At 30.0% G+C, this 25,833-nt stretch overlaps 1 protein-coding gene across 3 annotated transcripts; it reads right to left on the reverse strand.

The window, feature by feature from the left end:
* Nucleotides 1–15,339: 15,339 nt before the first annotated feature.
* On the reverse strand, nt 15,340–18,884 carry LOC129303813 (mitochondrial succinate-fumarate transporter 1). 3 transcript variants are annotated; one of them, XM_054943343.1, is made up of 4 exons: nt 18,821–18,884; nt 18,551–18,617; nt 17,748–18,259; nt 15,340–16,158 (listed from the first exon to the last, which is right to left on the reverse strand). In XM_054943343.1, exons 3-4 carry the CDS (start codon nt 18,159–18,161, stop codon nt 15,622–15,624), a joined length of 951 nt encoding a protein of 316 aa, XP_054799318.1. In that variant the 5' UTR covers nt 18,162–18,259; nt 18,551–18,617; nt 18,821–18,884; the 3' UTR covers nt 15,340–15,621. The 3 variants fall into 3 exon arrangements, with proteins under 3 accessions (XP_054799318.1, XP_054799317.1, XP_054799316.1); XM_054943342.1 differs by having other exon boundaries at nt 18,790–18,876; XM_054943341.1 differs by having other exon boundaries at nt 18,551–18,876.
* Between the last annotated feature and the right edge of the window lie 6,949 nt (nt 18,885–25,833).

Below are 25,833 nucleotides of genomic sequence, written 5' to 3' on the forward strand. Positions count from 1 at the left end.
TTTATTTATGGTTTATAAATATCAACAATCAACAAATAAACATATTAATATATCTTGAAAATTTGATTTTCAACTCAGACATCAATATTTTCAAATTTTGCAATTGAGATATTATAATATCAAAATCATCAAGACTAAAACACGAATTTGATGATTGAATCATCTTCTTGAAATACTAATAATATATAAATTAAAATTTTAAAATTTAGTTAATTTGTTTGACATTTATAATTCAAATAAAAATTTAAAATTAAATAATATCATTAAAACATTATTTGAAATTAAGAAATTTGAATCATTTACAATATATGATATGAGTAAACTATTATGAGCATGCTTTTTGAAACAAAACTTTACAAAGAGATGCCCAAGATATATGTGGAGAGAAGGAAATATTACTGTGTGTTGATTTTAGGAAAAATAGCAATGTATATCTCCCTCTTCATCCAAATTTAATATACTTGCAGCCTTATAAAATAATTCATAGATCATTGTATAATTTACAATAAATATTCCAAAAACTATCAAATTCTATGAAACCATAACTCCATGAAATAAAGCATGGTAAGTTCTTTCAATTCTATTGCTTATGAAAGAGAGATTTAGAATGAAGGAGGAAAATTCGATAAAAAAATTATAAAATACATGATTATATGCAATTACATGGTGTCTATCATGAATGTAAGATTTATTATAAATTGAGTTGCTCTTTCAATGTCTATAAGCACATAACAAACCTCATTATACCATTGGCTGGGAACAAAAATTCTTTATGAAGGATGACATAAATGAGGGGTGAGAGGACATTGGTGACTGAGAGAGGAGCTGGAGAGGAAGGTTTTATGATTTTTCTTATCTCAATAAGGAAATGGAGCTTCTAAATCATGTTATAAGTGGAAGAAAATCTTGTGTGCTTTGTAATTACTCAATTGACAATAGGTTTGTGCAATTAGAATTTTAAAACTAAGAATAAGAAAAAATATTATGAGAAGTTATGATGATAGGAGAGTAGGAAAGATAATGGGTGAGAAATGAGGAAAAATGAGAATTAAAATAATTCATTTTAAATAAGATAATTTTTAATACTTAAGAAAATGTGATAGAAAATCTAATGTACACGATGAAATTGTATATTTTCCTTTCAATATGATCAATTAGTCTGTTTGGTTTCTTTTTCCCCAACTGTATCAAAAAAACATTGTATATTTTCCAAGAGGGGGGTTGGAAAAGTTGGAAAGTTATGATAATGGATGAGATCATGGGAGAGAAAAATTAGGGATAAAAAGAAGTGATTTTTTACAATTTAAAGATAATATTGTTATTATCTGTAAAAACATATTTTTAAAAAATAATGCTAACGTGGATAGCCTATACAATTACAGCATTTTAAAAATGCATACTTGTCAAGCTTAAAAGGCTTGCAATTCTACTTTTATTATATCTATATACATATAGATTTACCTAATTTAAGATGTTATTATATCAATCATCATAATAAATAATACTCCTTTCGTTTTAAATTATAAGGTACTTTTAAAAGAGTTTTTTCATCTCAAAATATAAGACACTTTAAGTAGATTAAGGTTTCATTAAATGCATAATTTTAATATTACCATTTCTCTCTCTATAATTAAGTTCTGTCCCTTCTCTTTTTAATTTATTAAATGATAGATATTTTTAAAAGTTTATATTTTATTTTGAAAAGATAAGGCTGTTAAGTGTATTTAACAAAATTTATTGGTATGTGAGATTTTATTTAAAAGTATCTTATAATTTGAAACGGTGGAAGTATATCTTTTATCATTTTTATTGCTATCTTGTCATGATCTCTCTGTTTTTAAAATTAAATGTTTAAAAATAGGAATAAGATTATTGTGGAGTTACGATGATGGAAGGCTAGGAGAGATAATGAGGAAGGAATGAGAGAAAGCTGAATTAGGATTAAAAATCTACCAAAAAATAAATTAATTTTTAAAATAGAAATTTGAAATAACAAAAAGAAGTTAATGGAATTAAACGAAGCTAATGTGCACTTTGTACTTGCAACAATTTTTTTTTAAAGGCACATATCAAGCTTGAAAAGAGGCTTGCGGTTTTACTTATATATATAGAGAGAGAGATATTATATGTCATATCACTCTAGCAAAGAGCATTTGGCATTGATATGCAATTTTATGCATTTTAATAAAATAGGAATTTTAGGGAAATTACAAAATGATACTAAATAATTTTTAATCTCAATAAATATTTAAAAAATACTTAATATTTCATATCAATACAAATTCTATTTGTTAGAGTGATACCTAACATGTTACTTAATTTAAAAATGATGAGATGACTAAGTTAATTTGACTCAATTTATGTTCAAGCCTAAATATATACTTTGTTAATTCTAATTAGAACATATATTCTAGAAGCTAGGGGATGATAGATGATGGTTATTAAAGTTTGATAAAATTGTGATGACATTTTGTATCCATTACTGATTTGTGTTGTGTAATTAGTGACAGATTTTAATCTGTAACAAAATTTTCATTACTAATATATATGATTAGTCAATCCATCACTAAACTATTAAATATCTATCACTAATTTTAACATTTCTAGTAATGTTTGCCATGCATTATTTTCTGATATATGGTCTGCATGTCTCAACATCAATCAAGTTGAAATATGATAATGTTGTCTCAGTATATGACAAATGGGTAAGTAAGATTCCATGGTCGTGTACCACGAAACTTAGACAAGAGTAATCCCCAAAAAGAAATTCAAAATTGTATTTCTATGGGCTAGCTACTCCACAAAACAAGAGTATTTACTAGCCACCAATTAATTACTTGAACGCAGATTATTATAAATATTCCATAGATTCTGATTTTTAATACCTGCCCCGTATTAATTATTTTCTCCTTCTTCTTGGTCTTTTTTGAATTATTTTTGGGGTTAAATTGACTAGACTTTGTCAAACTAAATAACCATCCCAGTGTACAAAAGGGAACCCCCATCAAGGCCTTGTCTGACTTGCTTATTCCAACTTGAATCTCTCTCTCTCTCTCTCTCATAATATAAAGAGTTTTCTTAAAACTTTATTTGATTTAAAATATAAAATATTGGGTAGGTGTTATATATGTATAAATTACTCTCTTACTTTATTAAGTAATTAATGAAGTGTTTTGAATAAGTTAAATATTATATTCTTTGCACTCAAGGGCATAATTGAAAAGATGTAAAAAAATTTTAAAGTTTAAAATTTTAACCAATTCTTTTTCAGAAACATAAATTTTGTTAACAATAACTTATGTTATGGTTTGAATGGAGTATATGTGTGTGTATTGATAACAAAATAAATATTTCATGAATAATATACTAAAAGTGAAGTTAAACCTAATTTTATAATAACGAGAAAACTGAATAAATAAGCATATTCGAGAATGTCGTATTCGCGTTACACATGGATGATAGTTGGACTGAGTAGAAGAACTTTGATATGAAAGGGTTCAAGCTGTAGATGAAAAAAATGTAATTTAAATCTCACATATTTTTAGAAAATATTTGATGTCTCAAAATATATTTATTAATAATATTTTTTCAATATTACTCTTTCCCTTATATATATATATATATATATTCTCTCTTTTTGATATTTTTTTATGAATAGAGTATTAAATGAAAAGCATCTTTAAAATTTTATATTTTTATTTTGAAAAAATAATATTATAAAATATATTTAATGAACTTAGTATGTATAATTTTATCTAAAAGTATCTCATAAAGAGGAAGTATGTTGCAAAAGTCATCCCCAATTATTAAGCTTGACAATACTTAAATATATCAACGTGCTTGAATCTAATTGAAGAAGCAATCTCTTATAACGTGATAAATCAAAATTCAAACTCTTAAAAAGAAAAGTATTCATATTTAGTGTCCGCCATATTTTAAATAAAATTGTTATTGAAAGAAGGATAAATGTGTACAATAAAAAAAGTACTCAAATATTAATAAAAATCATGTTATGAAAAAAAATTCAAAATATTTGCGTGAACATTTGTCTTCCTATTGGAGGACACAACATTATTTGATTCAAATAATGAGAACAAACGATTGTTGAGTGACAAAAAAGAACCTTATTATATCAACTTTGAGGACGAGCAAGCTATAGCAGTCACCTGACTCACCTCCATATCTAATCGATCTAACAATCCCCTTATTAATAAACTCCCAACCTTGAAAAGATTTGCATACACTCCATGTGGTTTTTATTGTTTTTAGAAAGATTCTTTAATCCTCATGATGTACTAATTATATTTTTTTAATATTATCCTCATTTAAATTAATGTTTTGAAACTCGAATTGGACATCAAACTGAAAAGAACAACAGGTTACGATTTTTATGGTTCAACCGACGAACGAATCAATGATATAAAAATTAAATAAAAATAATATTTATATACATAAATATATAAATAAAATATTAATTTGTCAATGATGCTTAGGATCTTAATGTCAAAGGCTAGATGCTTGGACTGCTGAAACTAGAGACAGAGGCATGTTGGCACAAGTTTGCGATTTTGAAGCAAAACGCTAAAGCTAGAGGCACGCTGTCATATCACAACTCACGAGCTTTCGATTTCAATGCCAAAGGCTAGATTACTAAAGTTGGAGGAAAGAATAGATATTAAGCTTGGACCATGGAGGAGAGATCAGATATTAGAGAAGAGAACTAGAGATTAAAAAAGAGAAATTGTGAAAATCAACGACTTAACCTAAATTTCCTTTCTTTTTTTTCTTTGAACCGGATTGACCCACTTTGATTTTTAGGTTAAATCTATTTCTCCTAAAACTGACCAAGTCAACCCGATCAATTTGTTAAATTGGTTCAATTGGTTGAACCAAGCAATATTGATCAACGGTGGCGGTCGGATCGATCAGATTGTCTAGTTCGATTCGTGTTTCAAAGCATTGATTTAAACTTACTAACTATGGGAAAGAATAAAATGTAAATTTGAAAACTTTTTATCTAAATAGGGGTAAAATTAGAAATTTATTCTATCTTCAGGCAAAGTTAATAGCTTAATTAATTGCATCTCCTCGGGTTTCAATAAGAGAGTTAGATGTGCCTTACTACTCCATTTTGAATATAAGAGAAACTATCATATTTTTATTTTCTTTATTGTTTTTATTTGTAAATAAAATTACAAATTTCAAGAAGCATTTATTATATTTTTCCAAAATCGTCTCTCATATGTATATTTTTACTGGGTAAATTTTGTTTCATTAATTATAGAGATAATTTAGTCTAGTTTTTTTATTATGAGATATAATTATTATATTTAACTAATTTTTTTAAACTGAATGGGTTGATTATTTTTCCTTATATCTAGAAATAGATGGAGTATGATAGAAAGCGGAGGGAGTATATTAGTTGAAGGTTCGAGGTATATTCATTAATTGCAATAATAGTTCCATTTATTTCCGATGCATGCATGTACTTTAATTTGGGGGTAAAATAATTGAATTACTCATCCGCTTCCTTCAAAAATTTAATCATTTAATTCCGATTCGAATCTCTTGGTTTCATTAGGAAGAATCTGATGGGTTGGAAGGGGAACATTTAATTTAATAATTGCAATTAATTATTCCTGTATTCTAAATTATAAGACATTTTTAAAAAAGATTTCTCATCTCAAAATATAAAATATTTTGATAAAAATAAGGTTTTATTAATGACACTTTTTTAATATTATCTTTTGAATATATTTTCCCTCTTCAAATTTTCTTTCATTAATGGAGTATTAAATGAGGACATTTTTAAAATTTTATATTTTTATCTTGAAAAAGTAAGCTTATAAAATGTATTTAATAAAATTTATTCGTATGTAAGATTTTGCTTAAAAGTATATTTAATAAGTATGGGAGTATTAAAGATGATGTGGCTTGCAAAATTATACAAGCCCTTCAGGGTTGATTCAAAACCCCGTGAAATGCGGAAGAATCATTATTATCGTCAAACTTAAAATAATGAGTAGTTAAGCAAGAATTAATGATTGTATAATGTTGTGGGCTAAACTGTGTTGGTATTTCACTTACGTACAAGAAACTGATAATGGTATTGTGAGAACTAATGAGAAGGTTATAATAGATAAGCACACAGATTCGATCTGGTAATAGATTCAGATGATGACAAAGTGAGAGTATATAATTAGGATTGTCTTAGGTTAATCCTTAGTGCTACTATTTATTTGTGTGTGTGTGTGTGTGAAGGATCTATATGCATATATTATTTGCAGTAGAATTAATTAACACCATAAGGTGTAACTAATAACATTAGTTTATCTCTTTCTTTTAAAAGAGATTAGCATATAATATATGATTTTAAATAAAAAAAAGATTTCAAAGGATATTTTAGTATAGTACGAGTTTTTAAATCACAAGTGTGAAGTATTCATCCATATCAACAAGCTAGTATATATCGCTTTCATTATTAGCTAGCAACAGTAGTATTAGCTATCACGACAAATTTTATATATACTATATTTTTTGTTGAGATTTATCTACATTACGTTAAATATTCACCATATTTTTAGTGTGTATGCGTTCCTATATATTTATATGCAATATAAAAATGTTTGACACTATAATTAAGATATTTATGATGCTCATTTTTTTCAATAAAACTCATCATTTTATTAATTTTTTTTAAATAGATGAGTGTTATGTGTCATATTGAATTTGAAAAAAAAAAAAACTGTCCTCTTATGTCTTATGATTAATACAAATTCGTATAGATTATAGATAAACACATCTATAATATTAATTTTTATACGTTTTCCTCAGTCACTGGCATATCTTAATTTTTAATGCACCCTCTGGGGTCTAGCTTCATTGACATCACGTTCAATTAATTTTCTCAATGGATTTTTTTTTTTATAGAATATATGTATTTTAAAAATTAGATGATTTATTTTGTGCATTAAAAATAAAAGTATAGCATTATATTAAAGTTTTTAATGTGTATGTATACATATAAAAAAATAAAAGATAATCAAGCATAAATAAAAGGGTTAATGAGCAAAATGAATCTTGAAATATTGCGCGAATAGCATCCTGAACCTTGAACTCTTAGAATATGTAAAATGAATCCTAAACTTTTAAATACATAGCAAATTAAACCCCACCGTTCCCTTAGTGGGGCCCAATTGAAAATGATGATGTGGCAATCCCTTGTTGATGTATCATTTTTAATTAGCACCACAGATGCTAAATTATTATGTGAGTAGCATCCTAGACCCTAAATTTTAAAATTCAAAGCAAATTACCCCTACCATTTATATATAGCTAATTATTATGTGGATCAAATTAGCTTTAGCATGGGTCGTTATGGTAAATGTATCATTAGCTGCGGCAAATGATCTATAATTTTGTGAAATGACTTGTTTGCCCCTTTTTTTGCAATGTTTTCTAAACACTTAGTATCACTTGCTTTCATATAATTTATAACTTTGATTTAATCTTACTTTAAATAATATTTATTTATTTAATGGTGAAAACTTGAGATCTCATCTAAGAAGAAGTTTAAATATCAATAAATTTTATAAACAATGGATGCAAAAGTTAACAATTTTTTCAACGAATTTCAAACCCAAATTAATGGGTTAATTAAAATCTTAAACTTCTTTTCAAATGGAATCCTATGTTTTTATCATTAAATAAAAAACATTATTTAAAATAAGATAAAATCAGAGTTATAGAGTATATGAAAATATATGATACAAATCGTTTGTAAAACATTACAAAATAGGGCAAAACGGATCATTTCATAAAATTATGGGTCATTCACCGCGGCCAATGATACATTCACCGTGGCTGATCACACTGAGGTTAATTTAATTTACATAATAGTCAACGTTTTACACATAAAAAGTGAGGATAATTTGCTCTGAATTTTAAAGTTCAAAGTTTGGAATGCTACTCGTACAATAATTTAAAATTTGCGGTGCTAATTAAAAATAACACATGAGAATGAAACTGTCATATCAACATTTTGACTGGACCCCATTGAGTGAACAATAATGGCGTCAATAGTGAGTTAACAGTGGGGTTTAGTTTGCTATGAATTTAAAATTTTACAGTACATTTTGTATATTTTAAAAGTTTAAGATGCATGATACTTTTTAAAAATACTTCAAAGTCCATTTTACGTTAAACTTAAATAAAAACATAAATATAAAATTTAATTTAGTTGATAAGGCCCTCCAAAAAGCATTGACACACACTCTCACGTATATATTATGGGAGCAGATGATTGTGCAACTTGCTTCCCACATAAACAAAAGAGTGACGCCCGCTGCTACTTAATTAAATTATTCTCTATTAATCAAGATATTATAAAATTAATTAATTAATCAGAAATATCTTTCGAAGTTTGCTAGAGAAAGGGGAAGCAACAAAAATGATTAAAGAGGAATATATTGAACTTAAGTAAGGTTATGTCCATTTTAATTTGTTTGGAAAGTGAAGGAAAGCATAGATTCAGAAATGAAAAGATAATAGCGTATATACTTCACTTTCAAGTCAATAAAAATAAATTAATACGAAGAAGCATTTAACATTTTTTTTCCTGTAACCGTTTGACATCATATTATATTTCAACATTGATGTGCCAGTCATTAATTAATTAAGAGTAGTTTTTCTATCATGTTATTTTTATTCCACAATGTAATTCTTTTAATAGAGTATCATATAACTTTTTACTTCTTCCAATCCTATTCATAAGCCACTTGGATGATGGGTTTTGTTATCCTTTTCTATAAAACATAATATTATATTATTAATTATAATTATAGTTTTTTTATTCCCATTCAATGTTGATGTAGGAAAATAAAAAAATTTTTAAGGATGTATTTAATATGAGTAAATTAAAATTTTTAAACAATGTTAATAAATTTTAAAGTTTTTATTGATACCATTGAAAAATACTAGGAGTAGTGACTTATAAATGAAACTACAGAAAATGTCATTATATTAATGCATTAGATAAAAAAATATGATGAGTTAGTGTTGTAATTATAATGTTTTTATAATATAAAATTATTACAAAATACTAAATTTTTAATTATTTAAAAAAATCAATCACACTTGGAATAAAAATAATAGCATAAAGGTGAGTGTAAATTGTCAAACAATTAATTAACTAATGCATACTAATAAATTGCAGTTTTCAAACCCGTGCAGTTAAGCCATCAACAATCAGGATTTTCTTTGACTTAAAATGAAGCAAACTTTAATTCCACCACAATTTTTTTAACAGTCTACGAGGACACTCTTGAACCTTAAAATATTACTATCTACTTCACAAATCACAGACATCATTATTGCACGTCCTATAACACTTATATTTTATAACATCGTTATCATCAACACTATTTCAGGAGTTTCTTATGGGAGTTGCTCAACTTTTTTTTATATTGTTTTTAGTGTTATTCTGGACTGAAATATACTGTCGTTATTATTGAATATAATTAATTATAGTATTAGATAGATGGATTTTATAAAGTTTAAATTATCCCATTTGAACCTTTTTCTTTAATTTCAAGTAACACTGTTATATTTAATTAAAAACATGCCACAGTACAAATACTTACAAGTCCGATTTGCTTAGGAAAATATGTTATCATTAGGTACGGCTAATTTTATTATAAACATAACACTCTCATACCGCTGTGAGTGTATTATATAAATATATATGTCATGATTCATGACTGCATTTTAAAAAAAAAGTTTTGATAAAGTACATTCTTTATTTCATCAGTTTCTAAGTTTAATTCTTATGAAAGAAAAAAAAATCTTACAAATTAAAATAAAATTGTTCAAGCATATCCATTCAAGGTCTGTACTATTATTACTAACAATGCTTGCATCAGAGTGACTTCAACATTTATAGCCAATATCATAAATTACCAAACCATTGTTGAAGGAGGACATACTACTAGAGTAATATCAGTCATAGAATTCACAGCTCTTAGCTTGAAATATAGAGGATCAAAAATATATATCCATATCTTATATTCTCTCTTGTTCAGAATTATAAGCCATTTTTTTAAACTAATATTGGTCTAAAATATAAGTAATTTAGTATTTGTAAAAATTGTTTTCATTTTATCCACTGTATTTATTAACAGGGATTCTTATGTTTACTGTGAATTATTTATCACCTTCTTACTCATCATAAATTGGGACTAAAGATAAAATATATATATATATATATATATGAGAATACAAATTTTATTGGTATACAAATTATTATTAAAAGCTCCTTATGTTTTGGACCAAAGGAAATATAATAAGGTATTCATAAATTTTCTACTTGCATGTGTGTGTATTAGGAAATGGAGATGGAGTTTTTGGATTCTTTCATTTTTATATTAGACTTTATTTACTAAGCTAGACTTTATTCAATATTAATCTTTTTACATTAAGTCTACTCATACTTAAATATCTGAACACTTTTTTTACTAGCTCGAGAGTAAAGGCCATTAGCTTCCTCATAGTAAAGGTGTCATAAATATTAAGCCCTCGCCGGCTGCAATTAAAAGCAGCCCAGTTTTCGTTTACTCTAAACGATACGCGCGCACAACTTCTCGGGCGAAACCAAAAATATAGTCTTTATTTCGAGTTTGTTCCTTAGCAATATGTGTGTGTATTTATATGGATCACACTATCTATATATAAATTATTGTGAACTAATATTCCCTCCGGTGCAACCTATAAGTATTTTCTCTAAGCTAATATTGGTCTAAAATAGAAGTAATTTAGTATTTGTTAAAAAAATTATTTTATCCCTTATATTTATTAACCTTGGTTCTCATGTCTGTAAATTTATAACCTTTTCACTTATCATAAATTGAAGCTAAGATTAAAAAAGAAAGACAATATATATTTTCATAAGAATAAGAATTTTAATTGTACGCAGATTATTATTATTATTATTATTATTATTATTATTAAATAATGCTTATATTTCAGACAAAAGGGGAATATGATTTATTATAAAATTTTATATTTTATATCAAGCTTGATATTTATGTTCAATTTTAAAACTTGATTTTTAGCGTAAAGAGATGGTGATGGGTAATGCTAGTGGCAATTAATTAATTTGTATCCTTGAATTTATTTTGTGGGTGTGTTAATGTTCCAGGTTATATAAGGACAAGAAAGAAGGGTGTGGCTTTGTAGCTTATTTTATAATGACACGGAGGCTTTTCAATGGGTTGACGTAAACAAAAACTTGGAGTCTTATGATTTACATGTAACATTCTTTGTTCTTTCCCTCCACAAGCGAACTACAACTAGCACCCAAAACTTTCAACTTTGACTTTTCTCTTCTCTTATCTCAATTACTTTCTCTTTTTTCCTTAAAAAATTTAAATTTAAGTATACGTGATGATGAGGTCATTGCAACGTAAGGATGTCGTAAGAAGAACAGAGGATCCGGTATTGTCTTAGCCTCAGGGTGATCCACCATGCAAATAGTGAGCTTAGGGGCAAATAAGACAGGCTGGTCCTAATTAAATGGATTTATCGAGTCCATATATTTATCATCCAACGTAGCTTGAAATTCTGAGAGGCTCTTTTCAATGTCTGATTTAACTTTTGACCTATCTCCGAAAAATTAATTTAACTAGTTAGGGATATTGTATTAGATTAATTAGAGGTGTTGAGTTTAAGTTTTGAAAATGTAAGGGCTTGACATGGATTAATCTAGGTGTCAGTTCAGTTTCTTCAACTCGATATGGGCAAGTTTAAAATATTGGATGCTCAGTGCAAAAATTAATATATTGTTTGACTTATTTTGTTGTACACAGCGGTCGTCCGACATGTGTTTTAATGTAGATAGTTACCCCTTTAATTTTGTGATTCCTCATGTGAATATGGATTTGGTTTTAATTTAACCTTACTGATCTGTTAGTGTTGAACCCACTTATCAAAACAGGAACAAGCAGAGAGGAAGAAAGAGGGGGAAAGAGATGACAATCACTTGGGTTTAGGTGAAGGATTGGGGTGTAGATTTTGTTCGAGGGAAGAAAAAAATACACTTAGATCTTGAATTTTAGATTTAAAATATTGGGAGGAATGAAATCGAAGATGTGATCATTAAAATTTGGGACAATGGGCAGTAAAGAGAGGATTGAGATTTTATAATAATTTAAGTATTATGGGTGATTATTTTTTATTGAAACTTTTATTGCAAAAGGTTTAATTCTTATGTTTTTAGTGAAATCATTTATTTTTTTTTCAATTCTTACAGATTTTTATTAAAATCAGTTATATAATCAATTTTTTGTTTAATTTTTTTTTTTTGCAAACCAAGTTGGCATAGATGGTAAAAGTCTCATTATTATTTAAACAAGCAGTTGGGATTCAAATCTCAACTCTTACACATGCAGAAAACCCAATTCATATGATTCGATATTCACATACAGTACCCAATTCATATCATTTGTGTCCCACTTAAAAAAAAAAAAAATCTATCCGCACTAGTTCTGGGTCCTAAGTCCACCATTAGCTGTACATCATCTCACAATTGTGTTGTAATCAGTAGATTTCTCTCTTAAATTCTAAATTTTATAAATGATCGTAAAGCATTGTTTGTGAGAGGACATAGAGAAGGTATATCATAAGTTATGATAGAGACTCAAAATGTGATGTTTGGCCCTTAAAATTGTACCTAACTTGGGAATGTTTTTTGTGCTCCTCTTGATTGATTGATATGGTCATTGGATCGGCTATTTAAGATTGATTGGTAATTTGATATGATAATCCACAGTTGTCTTCCCAAAGTGAAGTTAGGTTCTTCAACCTGGTTCATCTACTGGTAGGGTCTCCCAATTGAAGGGATTAAATGGGGCCTCATATTTATGATCGAACTTACTTGGAGAATGATTTATTTTACAAGTTCAGCGTACTAAATGTTGATGTTTGGCACTAAACTTGTATCTAACTTGAGTCTGTTTTCTTGTCCTCTTGTTGGTCTTTAGGTTCTTAATTAGATTCAAATCATGATCCATGAAACTTATGTCCTCCCGAAGCTAGGTTCTTCAATTTGATTTGTCTCCTTGGTTTTGATTTACTTTGAAGCAATTGAGTCTTTCAATTAGAATTTATGATCTCCTATCTTTATTTTTAAAACCTATTAAGTAATAACTAAATGTCAATGAAATTGATTTTATCAGTATAAGTTCATGGTCTTTATGTGTGTGTGTGTTTTTCCTAAACAGTCTTTGTGTGTTTTTAAAACTATAGAAATTAACATTACAAAAGGATCATGCTGAAAGGATTGATATCAATAAGATAAAATTTTAAAAACTAAAAGAAAAATGCAAGAAAAGTACAGTGATATATTGTTGTATGTTCTTTTTCTAATTACTTCCCTCTAACCATTTGTTATTGATTTGTCTTGTGTTAATTTTTTTTTTTTTTGCTATTTATTATGAACGAATTTTTTTTTGTTGGCAAAAAAAAAAGCCACTACTAACATCTTGTAAATAACATAGCTTTCTAACTAACATGGGTTGAATCTAATAAAAGAAGTTAATTTCTTACAATATGACCAATTAATATTTGAATTTCTAATGGAAGTGCTCACATCTATTACTCGACATTACCTTGAATAGAATTGCCTATAATAAGAAATATATGTGAATATATATATATATATATATATAACTTGCTATGAATCATATCTAGCATAAAATTTATATCAACTTGCACTGTGACGAAGTTGTAAAAGATACAACCGATTTTTTAGACTTTGAAAAAAAAATACAAGGATATATCTATATAGTTCTAATGCATACATACATAAATATTATTTTTTTTAAAAAAAAAGGGGGGGCCTATTTTTTCAGAATGAAGATGCAGTGCATTCAGCAGATTTGAATGTAAAGATGGAAACCAAAAAGTGTCACCAATGGAATTTGAATACGTGTTGTTTGATTATTGTATTTTCTTTTACTATATAAAATAATTGTATTGGCAAAGAAATGAAGGAAATTCTGTGATTGAATAGTACAAGACATGTCATTTACAAAAGGTTCACAAGTTCATCACGCTTCATGCTTGCATCACAGCCTCTACCTCAAGAGGCCTGCAAATTGACTTGCTCACCTTCTATCAAGTTGGAGTGAGAGAATAAGAAGAAAGCGTGAGAAGAAGAGAAAGACACAAGTGACTGCTAGTTTTTTCTTCACACGATGATCACTTCTTCTTTGCATGATTGAATCTTAATATTTGAATAGCATATACTCCATTTAAATCATAATATAAGTCATTGTTAATTAATTTATATTTATAAAAAAATTTTATTATAATCTTGGTTTTTTAAAAATTTTCACATCTTTTCAATTGTTTCCTTAAATAAAATAAATATATTTTTTAACTTATTCAAAATATTTTCATTAATTCTTCAAGTAAAGTATAAGAAAGTTGATGTATAATTGAAATGTATATATATATATAAGTACACCCAATATTCTATATTTCAAATCAAGCAATCTTTTAAAAAAGGCCTTATAATATAATAAGGATGAAGTATGTATTAAGTATCTGTAGTTTTTAATTTACATCTAACAAAAGTTTATTTAAAAGACTTAATTAGTTATTTAAATTTGATAATAACACATCTCAAATATGATTTGAATTTATTTTTAAAGATTATTTAAATAGGGCCTAAGTCGTCTTCGTCAATGCTACAATCACAGCTTCAGTACGTCATTTGATTTGGAATCAATAGCTTTTTGTGGAATACTAATTGACTTCGGAGTATTCTTGTCTTATTCTAAGTGTTTGTTCCTTGAATCGTAATAGTATTTAATAAAATCCCAATTAATTGGGCAATACTAATTAAAGTCCTTAAATACTAATAGGGACCAGCAAAAATAGTTTATAAGGTTGAAAGCTAAGTTTGAAATGACAAACGAAAGGCAAAGATTCCATCAAAAAACAAAAAACAAAGATAAAAAATTTAATGATGTATGTATCACGATTGTCGTTATTATTAATATTATTATTAATTTATTTATTCCCTACAGTCAACTCATTTTTATTGGCTGAGTTCGATAATTTATGTGTCTACATTACTGGACTAGATTGACGAAGGTGTCTGCAAATTGGGCTCCCTTGGGGGAAATGTCTGCTAATTGGGCTTCCGCCCCAAGATGTATTTGTTGGGCCTTTTGTAAAACTTTTTCCTTGTCCTGTCTCATGTATGGCCCTCCATAATGACACCATGAAATTACTGGTATCTAAGTTTTACTTTCCAAGAATCGTAGATGCAACAAGATATTGACAGGAAGGAATATATTTTGCAAAGCACAAACAGAATCAGCGTTTTGACAGATGTTCAGTTTGCTACAATCCTGCTAATTCTAACATCTAAGAATGCTTTTCCTAGCCAGAAATTATTTCCTAAGGCACCGAGTTCTAGTACATACCTAAGTGACTCACTCATCGAATTCACGAGGATTAAAGAAATAAATCTTGGATCAGAAGCTAACACCATCATCCGCACGTGACTACAACAAAATTCACAATGCAGATCCAGCAACAAGACAATGTGAGAAGTACCTACAACGGAGCACAATGTAGATATCTCCTCTCATATAAACCAATTATTTGATCAGCCACAGCCCACACAATGGCCTGGCCAGGTGGAATTCTCATGAGCCTAGGCAGCAGACCTTTCCACAAGGCACGAAGACCTTCCTCTGCATAAATTGTTCTAATGGCATGGATCATACCCTTGTACTTCACTTCGCCTCCCGCTCGGCTCTGAGCCATCAGCCTTGTTTTCACGACATCGAAAGGACCGGTGCAGATAGGGCCTGCAGTACCTGCAAGAAATCCAGAGATCATGGATTGCCATGGTTGAAGGACTTTCCCGTCTCCTTCATGTTTCTTCCATAAAAGGATGTCAAAGGTATATTTGGCAGTAAACATGGCAGCTTGATTTGTCCCATTACGCATTACAGTTGGAGCAGCCCCAGCCCAAAGTCCAAAAAAGCCTTCTTCCTTTATAATCATTCGAGCACAATGTACAGGACCCTTGTACTTCAAAAGATCAGGACTTAGACCTCTCTGTTGCTGCAATCTGATTTTCACCACCTGTAACAAAATGATGGTGCTAAATTACAAACTTTAACCACTGCATCACTTTCAAGAGACAGACAATGCATAGATGTTGTTAAAGGCCAAGTAGGATCCCATCCTGTAATTTGTATTTGCGCATCAATAAAAATTGTAAAACAGGACACAACTTTGTTAGCTAGTGCTGTAGACAACCAGAAAAAAAGCTGCATGTCATCATTGTTAATTTACACTGGAGGGCATTAATTAATTTCAACAAGTGAACTTCTGGGCTTAAACATCTTTGCTTGACATGACCTATAAAATTTTTAATTTTACTTCATCCAACTAAAAATGCAAAACATTACTTTGAGGGAGTAATGGAAATGCAAATGAAAAAAATGAATACACGCTTGTCAGGTACAACAACAAGGGGAGGGATGAAAATGAGGATCAGTAGTCAGTAATAGAGAAGGATAAAGAATTTCAGCAACAACAATGTGTTCTCTTATCGCAGGATGGGACTCTCACACCTTAGATCCAAAATCAGGTACCAAATACTAAGTGTTTATTTTTTTCTGTATGTTTTATGATTTAGCTTTTAGCGGATTGATTTCTGAAGAGGGTAAGCTTTTTCTCTTGTTTCAGCAAAACTGGAGAGGAACTAGTCTCTCACTAAAGAAGAAATAGATGCGTTCTGGAGATCCCAGAAGCAGATAGAGGAGGAACACCTCAGAGCTATTTCTAGAATATCAGAAAATAATGAGGTCTGAGATTGATAGATGATATACTATTAGAGCTTTTTTCTATGTGCGGGTTGTTAAAAAACAAAAGGCTAAGTACTAATAAACAGCGATTAACATTTGATAGGGACAGACCAGCACATACGAGGAATCTGAGAAGTCAAGCAGTGTGGACTTAGCTTGCATAGTCCAGTACCCTTTTTCTTATTAATCAATTTCCCCCATAAACTCAAACTTGGGATCAGAATGTGAGCGGAAAAGAATAGTCTAATAGAAGAGAATCCTGAAGATTTAAAATGCTTGCAGAAAGTGAAAATGGACTAGTAAACTTATAAAGATTTATTCATGCTGATCAACTGATCTTACAGAGTGATTGAGACAACAAAAAACCCAATACTATACAACCTAGGTAAGCATTTCCATAGCATTAGGAACCCCAGAGTTGACGTTTTATGCATAATTACTGTATATAAGATGTCCAGATGCCAAGAACCAGACCATCCAATGCAATCAAAATCAGCAGAATTGCTTCAGTGAGAAAAGCAAAAAGAAGGATGTGGATTTCTACCTTGCAAGATTTTCATTTGGCTTTGCAGATAAAAGAGAAAAAAGGACCAATGCAAGTCTAGGAATTGAAAATATATGTCAAGGTATTTTACATTCTCATCAAACCAAAGTTCCCTCAAAATGTCGAAATCCAGATACAAGCCAATTAGCTTTAACATGACAATCCAAGCTAAAGTCTAATCTCAAAAGTGGCAATTGCATAAACATCAAGGACCAATACTTTAGAGCAACTATCAAATTTAATAAATATGCAACTAAATGAAATCCAAAACGTATAATCTCATTATCAATGACAAACCAAAACATCAAGGCACAAACCTCAAATGGAGTAACAATAGCAAGAGCCTCAAGGACCCCAGCACCAAACCCAGAAAGAAGCCGCCCCTGACTGCTGATTTTCCCAGTCTTGGAGTCCTTAAATGCTGTTTGAAATAATGCATTCGAACCCATTCGCAGTGCGTACTTCAAGGTCAAATGTGTAGCAAAAGGTGTCAATCCCTTCCATAAAGCTCGCACCCCTTCTGTGCGTGCAACTGTGGTACCACAATGAACTATTCCCCTGTAGTTTCCAGACCTATCAAGTTGCAATCTGGTCTTAATGACATCAATAGGTTGCAAGCAACAGGCCTCCATAACACCTCCTAGCGAGCCAGAAACTGCTTTCATATAAGGTGGGATTGCTTTCTTTGAACGCGTGTTGGGATTGTCTTGCACAGCGTCTTGTTGATTCATGATTGATAGAGGTTTGCTTTACTATAGTAGAGGCCTGATGATATCACACACAATATCGACAAATCCCATACATGTGACCTAATATCTATGAAGCATCCCTATACAGCAAAAATGGAGAAATTAAAATTCGCACAAATTAACTTTTCTCTCGTGTTTTGCATGCGAGACAGATATTTCAGGATTTATCCCACTAAAACAACAAGTCACATCTATAAGCTGATGCAGGTAAAAATCTTTTCACAGTCGTGGGTTTGTGCTTCAATTTCCAAACCAAACAACGATAGTCCAAGAAAATATTAAGAACTTGAATTGTGCCAACAGTATTAACAGAACAAAAAATAATATATGAACACAGGATGTTGCACAACAAGAAAGAGAGAAAAACAAACTGTTAGATCTCAGCTGCACTATTGTCGACCGCCAAAAGATGAGATTTAATTCCGTCCCCCCTGAAATCTGAAACCCCAGAATTAATGGAACACGCTCAGAAATAGTTAAAACCCAGAAAATCTTTCAAGAATAAACAAATAAGTTTAGTAAGAATCACAGAATGTGAAAAATTGATTAGCATGAAAAGTCATCTACAGAAATGAAAGTATAATTCGACAAAACAAGTAATTGAACTCACTGAATAAGCAATACGAAACGAGGGCCCTTACAGCCACACGAAGTGGCTTTCGGGCAACGGAGAAGACGAAGAGGCGAATGTGATGGAAATTTGTGGGGTTAGACAGGTGTGTTATTTACCAAAGTTTTAAAAATCCAACCGGACTTGCTGGTAACCGGTCACTAGCATGCTTCGGTTGAAGCATGTTAATCGGTGGCAAATCAAACTAGTGAATCGGTCAAAGAATTGAAAAAACTGAATTTATTGGTTTGGCCGGTTCATACCTTTTAAATTTTTTTTTACTTTCAAATGTCAAAACGACATTGTTTTGGCTTTTTTACAAAAAAAATTTATGTTTCAAAAAGATAGAAACTAAGCCTGTATTAGAAATTCAGAACCATGATGATCAATTGAAGCCTTGTAGATTCTCATCTCTGTAGCCCTAACTACTTGAAGCCTTGCAAATTCTCATTCTCTTTTTCAGTTAAACATGGTCAGATTCTCCCAATGCCAGATTGGCCCTCCTTGGTAGCATTCTCACCTAGCTCCCCCCTCGGTTGGCATTCTCTCCTAGCTCGCCCTCGCCCCTGTCGATGTTCTCTCCCAGCTCACCCACCCATATCGAACGCATTAACCAACTTGCCCCCATCAGCATTTTCTCAAGCTCGAGAGGCAAGCAGTGTACACGTTCTGTTCCTCTTCGTCTCTCTCCCCCCAAGGCAAAGTTGAGTACTTGAGTGTATGGGTTCTGTTCCTCTTCCTTCCATTCATCTTCATGATTTCATCTCTTTCCTTTCTTGTCAAAATAAAGCTGTGCTTCTATGATTTCATGCTTATCTGCAATGGCTTGCATTTTCCTTTACTTGAATTTGCAATTTTGCTTATGTGATTTTAGGTCATCTACAATGGCTTGAATTTTCCTTTGCTTGAATTTGCAATAGCTTCGCTAAACTTCTTCAACACCTTCTCTACACTTCTGTGATTTCGTGCTCATATTTATGATTTGGTGATTTTATTTGAATTTGTATGCTTGTAGCCTTATACAGAGTTCATGCTTGCTTAAATTTGTCTAAATTTGTCTGTTTGTTTAAATTTAATTTTTTTAATTAAGATGATGAATACTGGTGGCTCTGAAAATGATGACACTCCCACACATACATCCACTCCTTCAACCACTCATACACCCATTTGAAATATCCCCTCTACTCACAATGCTAATGCTATTAGAGGGACTAGTTTTGGTAATTCATCAGAGAAACAATCAACAGTTGATTCTACTCGTGGGAAGACAGATCCTACTTGGGAACATGTAGCCTTAAGAAAAGAGGGAGGTACTGCTAGTTATACATGCTTGCATTGTTCAAGTGAATATAGAGGAGGTGGCATAAATAGATTGAAGCAATATCTAGCTGATATGAGTGGTCAAGTTATTTTTTGTAACAAAGTTCCTCATGATGTATGCCATCGAATGATACAACATTTAAGGGAGGTTTCAAGAAAAAGAAAGTTGGAAGATATTGAGAAAAATTATGGTGATATTGATGACTCATAAAAGTATTGGATGTTGATTAAAATCCACCAAATACAGCTCCTTCGACTCAAGCTAAAAAGAAGGTTTCTACAAGTGGTGCAAAAAAAAAAAGCTTCTGGTGCAGCTGACAATTATTTTACCCCAAGAACAACTCTCAATACACAACCAGGTATTAAAAGTATTTTATCAACTAAAGAAGCATAACACAAAGCAAAAATAGCTATTTCTAAGTGGTTCATTATCAATTGCATTCCTTTCAATATATTAAATTGTTCATTATTCCAAAAAGCTATATATGCAATCACTGCTATAGGATCTGGATTTAAAGACTTTACTGCTTATGGCATGAGAGTAAATTTATTAGGGGATTTAAAAAGGAAATGTCAATTGATTGTTGATAGTCATCAAAGTAGATGGAAAAGTAATGATTGTACTTTAATGGTTGATAGTTGGACTAATATTAGACAGTATATATTGATAAACTTTTAAATTCATTCCACTAAAGGTATAGTATTTGTAAAGTTTATTGATACTTAAGAGATGGTTAAAGATGCAAAAACATTGTTTTAATTTTTTAGTGAAGTGATAAAGTAGATTAGACCTAAAAATATTATTCACATAGTCACTGATAATGCAGCTAACTATGTAGCATGTGGTCGACTAATTCATGAAAAATATAGACATATTTATTGTCACCCTATGCTGCATATTGTAGCAATCTCATCTTAAAGGACATTGCAAGTTTGCTTGATTTGTCAAATCTTGCATCCAAGGCATCAAAGGTTACCATTTTTATGTAGAATCATACTGTCTTCTTGTCATGGCTTAGAAAAAGATAGGGTTGGAGAGAGATTGTGTAACATCTCAATTTAAATTTTAATAGTTAATTTGAGTTAATAAAAATTTTGGAGAATATTTAGAGGTAAATAAATTAGTAGAATATGATTATTAAATCTAACTTAGGATATAATTCTAAAAAAGTTATTAATTAAAAAATAATTAAAAAAATATTATTAAATTATTGTTATTATAAAAAAAAGGAAAGGTATTAAAAAAAAGGAGGAAGAAGAAGAAGAACAAGTTTGCTTTCGGCGGCCGCGTAATGATTACATGTAAAATAATAAAAAAAAGGAAAGAAGAGAGAGGAAAGAAAAAATAATAATAAAAAATATGGGACTCACTGAATTTTTATAAAAACTCACCTGTTTCCTTCGTTTCTTCATTCTTCCCTGTGCGCGAGCTGAGGCAAAGAGAGCGTTTAGTTTCGCCGGTGTGAAAGATCTAAATTTTTAAGGTAAGAGTTTTTAATAGGATATTTAGAGTGTAATTTTAAGTTTTTCAAGACTAAGTAAGTGTTCTAAAATTTTTCTTAATCATCCTTCCTCTTTGGTTTCTGATTTTATGGTGGTAGAAAATTTAAGATCTAGAAGAGAGATGAATTTATGTTGAATAAATATGGTTTATGATGTTGTTAGTAGTATAATAAATATTTTGGAGTATAAATATGTTGATGATCTTTGAATTTGTGGCTTATATATCAAATTTTAAAGTAGATCTAAAAATATATGTTGATTTATTGAGGTTTAGATGATTATTTGGGATCAGAAATGAATTATTATGGCTATAGGATTATGATTTTAAGCTAAATACTCAATTTTTAATTTTTGGGTATTTTAGGTACGAATTTATGAAATAAAAAGAAAATTTTGATAATAGAAATTAGTTTAGAAATTAATTTTTAAATTATTAATGTTTATTGATGAGTAAAAGAGGAGTTAAAAATTTTACTTAATAATATTAACTCTAGATTTGTATTAAGATTGAGATTAGAAATTATGTTATATTTTTAATTCTATTATTAGAATTATTTTATTAGTTTTAAAAATTAAAACTAATATTTATAAATAATATGTTATTTGTACATTGTGTTGTTGGTAAAGATTGTAGTGGGAGAAAAATTGTAAGGAATAATTTATTAAAAAAGCCACGAGGTAACCATGCTTTTAATTGTGATTAGTGTTACTTCATGTTAATTGGGTGATTATTGAAAAAATTATGAATTTTGTAACATTATATAATTATGCAATATTGTTATGAATTTTGTTTGATTACTGTGGGAGGTGTTGGGAGATTTGCTATTGTTGTATTTATGTGCCACGTGGTACGCCCCTATTGGAGCTCAATAGGTGGCTTGTAAGGGCTCAGGCTAATCTCCCTTTGATCGGGTAATTTAGCACCGAGTGAGGGCTACGGCTCGAGGTTAATGGAAGGATATAAGGATAGTTGTTTGTGTATATTGTAATATTTCTTATATTTGTTGGAATTATATTATTTTTGGTTCTCACTTAGTAAGCACATACTTAACTGTTTGTATACACTATCATAAATTGGCTTTGGTTACTGGGACTTTTGAGTCTCATTATGTGGTTAACAATTTTCAGGAGAAGAGCCACGAGTGACACGTGGAGGAGTCTCAGAGGCTTAGTGGTATAGATCCACTGTCTCTTTTAAGTATTTGATTTATGATTTATAATGTTTTATATTGCCAATATTAGGGCTTTTTATTTATTGACAATTATATGAATATATAAATGTAATCATGCCTTTCAAACTATTTCTATTTTTGATACACTTTGGATGACTGTAATTTTAATATTTGGTTTACTTTGGATTGATTAAAATGGCATGATTATGAGGCCAAATAACTGGCTTATTTTGAAAATTGACTAAATTAGTTATTTTATTTGTTGGGAGTATAAGGATAGACAAATGTGATTTAATTTACTTGTTGAAAGTATAAGGATGGACAAATTTGATTTAGCCTAATGGCATGTGGGAGGTAAAAATTTAGCTGAAATGTTGTATTGTGAGAGTTAAAGCCAATTATAAAATATTTTTATATTAAAATTATTGATATAAAATGTGTTGGGTGGCTGTAACCCAACTATGGTTGAGTTAAATTATTTAAAAAAAATTGGTGTGTTACAGATTGTGCATCCAAGAGAAACTAGATTTGCTACCACTTTCATTACTTTACAAAGTATACATAAGCACAAAAATGACTTGCAAACTTGAGTGGTTGACAAGCATTTTATTGATCACAAGTTATCAAAGACTATAGCAATAAAGAATTTTGCCGACATTATCTTGGATAATAGATTTTGGAACGAGTGTTACAACATGGTGGCGCTTGTTGGTCCCCTCATTCGGTTGCTAAGAATTGTTGATGGAGATAAAAAACCTTCTCTTGGTTATGTCTATGAAGGCATGATAAAGGAAGAAAGGAATTAAGAGTTTCTATAACAACAATCCTTATAAATATAAACCTTACATAGATTTCCTTAAAACTCGATGGGATAAGTACTTAAAGATTAGTCTTCATGTAGTAGCTTATTTTTTGAATCCTCTATTCATATATGATTCGTCTTTTTATCTCAAAAGAAAGCTCACAAATGCTATGCTTGATTTGCTTGGGTGTATGGGATTGATGGATATGTTCAATTATGGGAACAATTGAGTTTGTACAAAAATCATGATGGTTCTTTTGCTAAGGATTACTTAGGTCAAGTAGCAAAAAAATTAGCACCTTGTATGGTTAAACCCATCTTTCATTGTACAAATATTACTTATTCATCAACAAATATTCATTCAGGCTTTTACAATAATGCATTTGAAATTAACAACTATCAATTCAGGCTTTAATAAATTAGAAAAATATGTAAGATAGGTTTAATTGTGTAAGTATTATTCTATTATCAGTAAGTATCCATTTGGATTTTGATCATCACTCATTCAAAAACCAAAAACAATTCATTTGGGCTTGAACAAGTTTAAACAATAGATAGGATAGACTTAATTGTATAAGTGTTAGTCATTTATTAATAAGTATTCATTCAAATTTTAACAACAACTCATTTAAAATGAACAATAATTCATTTGAATTTTAACAAAAAATCGATAAAATTAACTTAATTATACAAGTGTTAATCATTCATCAACAAGTATTAATTTTTTAACAACAACTACTTTGTAATTAACAACAATACATTCAGACTTTAAAAGGTCACATAGAGTTTTAAAGCTCTTAATTTATAATTAATCATATCAAATTAATAAATAATATTAGGAGAATTACATCTAGCCCCCTCTTAACAAAATTAATCACAGATAATCACTAACAACAAGTCTCATTCAAAAAAAAAAAAAAACAAGTCATATTTCCATTTAAATAACAATCCATTTCGCATTGGTTCTTATATGTGATTAATACTCTTGAAAGGAGGATGGATGTGATTTTACCAATAATATTAGTAAAATAATAAATACCATTATAAAATTAATAATACCATTATATTATCACATAAAAGTGGTTGAAAACCTTAGTTATTACATATATATATTTTTTGCTATATATTATTAAATGGACTTAATAGCTTAGTGGCTACCAAGGTTTTTAGATAGCTAAAAGATTATAGAACCAAACCTCTCTAACCACCTTTGCCAATTTTGAAATAAAAGTATCATCGGCATCAAAGCTCCAATAACAAGTTGTAGATAGTGGTTTGGTGGCCGAAGGTGATGATAGTGGGGATGATTTTTTTATTTTATATTTTATATTTTAGAGGTAATTCAGTCATTTCATATAAAAAATTAATATAGTTAAGAATTAAGGGATTGTAATAAAATTTAAAATTTACTGACCCTTGATTGATATAAATATACTATAATGGTCCTTGATTGTTGTTTTTTGATTATAGTATTACACTTTGGACTTTCGCATATTGATAATTATTAATTGCATACCTTTTAAAAAAATAAAAAATTACCTCAACTCAGGCCTTTAAGATTAAAATATGCATTTCAGCTCCACTTCCATGCCTCCATTGTCTAAAAATAGTGGGAAATTCTACTCTCTTGAAGTTTGACGGGTCAGTTTTTGTTCGGTGTTAAAAGCCCCATTGATTACCAACAAAAAAAAAAAAAACTTAAAAGCCCCAAACGCCCCGTAATCGCGGCCATGCTCAGGAACATGATGTGGCTTTCACGACCCGTTAGATATCTTAAATTATGCTATGAACTCAACTAGTTTCTTTTAGGCAATTAATCAAACACCCAAAATGCAAGTTTGCGGCGTTAACATCGGTGGTGCGATTGGTGTTGGTGAAGATGTGCAAGAGAAAATACTCACCAGAAGTGTGGAAGAACTGGCAATGGAGATCAATCAACTACCTGTTCCTGAACGGAGAGAGGATTTGCAGAATCTGGGACTCAGCTTCTGGTGGGGACGATGCGTGACATGCTCAGGGGCAGGCCTGGATCTTACGTGTCAACCGTCAAGACTCACGCTTTTCCGGAATGCCCAAGCGCAGAGGGGGTCAGCCCTGCTGATTAACCTCCGCCATATTTGAATGTTTTCTGCAGTGAGTAGCTTTGGCAAACGAGACCAAGAAGAAGAAGAAGACAGAGCACTCGCCGAACTGTGATCGATCCTCTCGATAGTGTGTAATTGTGTTACCCAAAAGATGGATTTGGAA

The sequence above is a fragment of the Prosopis cineraria genome, unplaced genomic scaffold (genome assembly GCF_029017545.1).
Source record: "Prosopis cineraria cultivar Desert tree isolate PC_DT_omini unplaced genomic scaffold, ASM2901754v1 PC2, whole genome shotgun sequence".
Taxonomy (NCBI): domain Eukaryota; kingdom Viridiplantae; phylum Streptophyta; class Magnoliopsida; order Fabales; family Fabaceae; genus Prosopis; species Prosopis cineraria.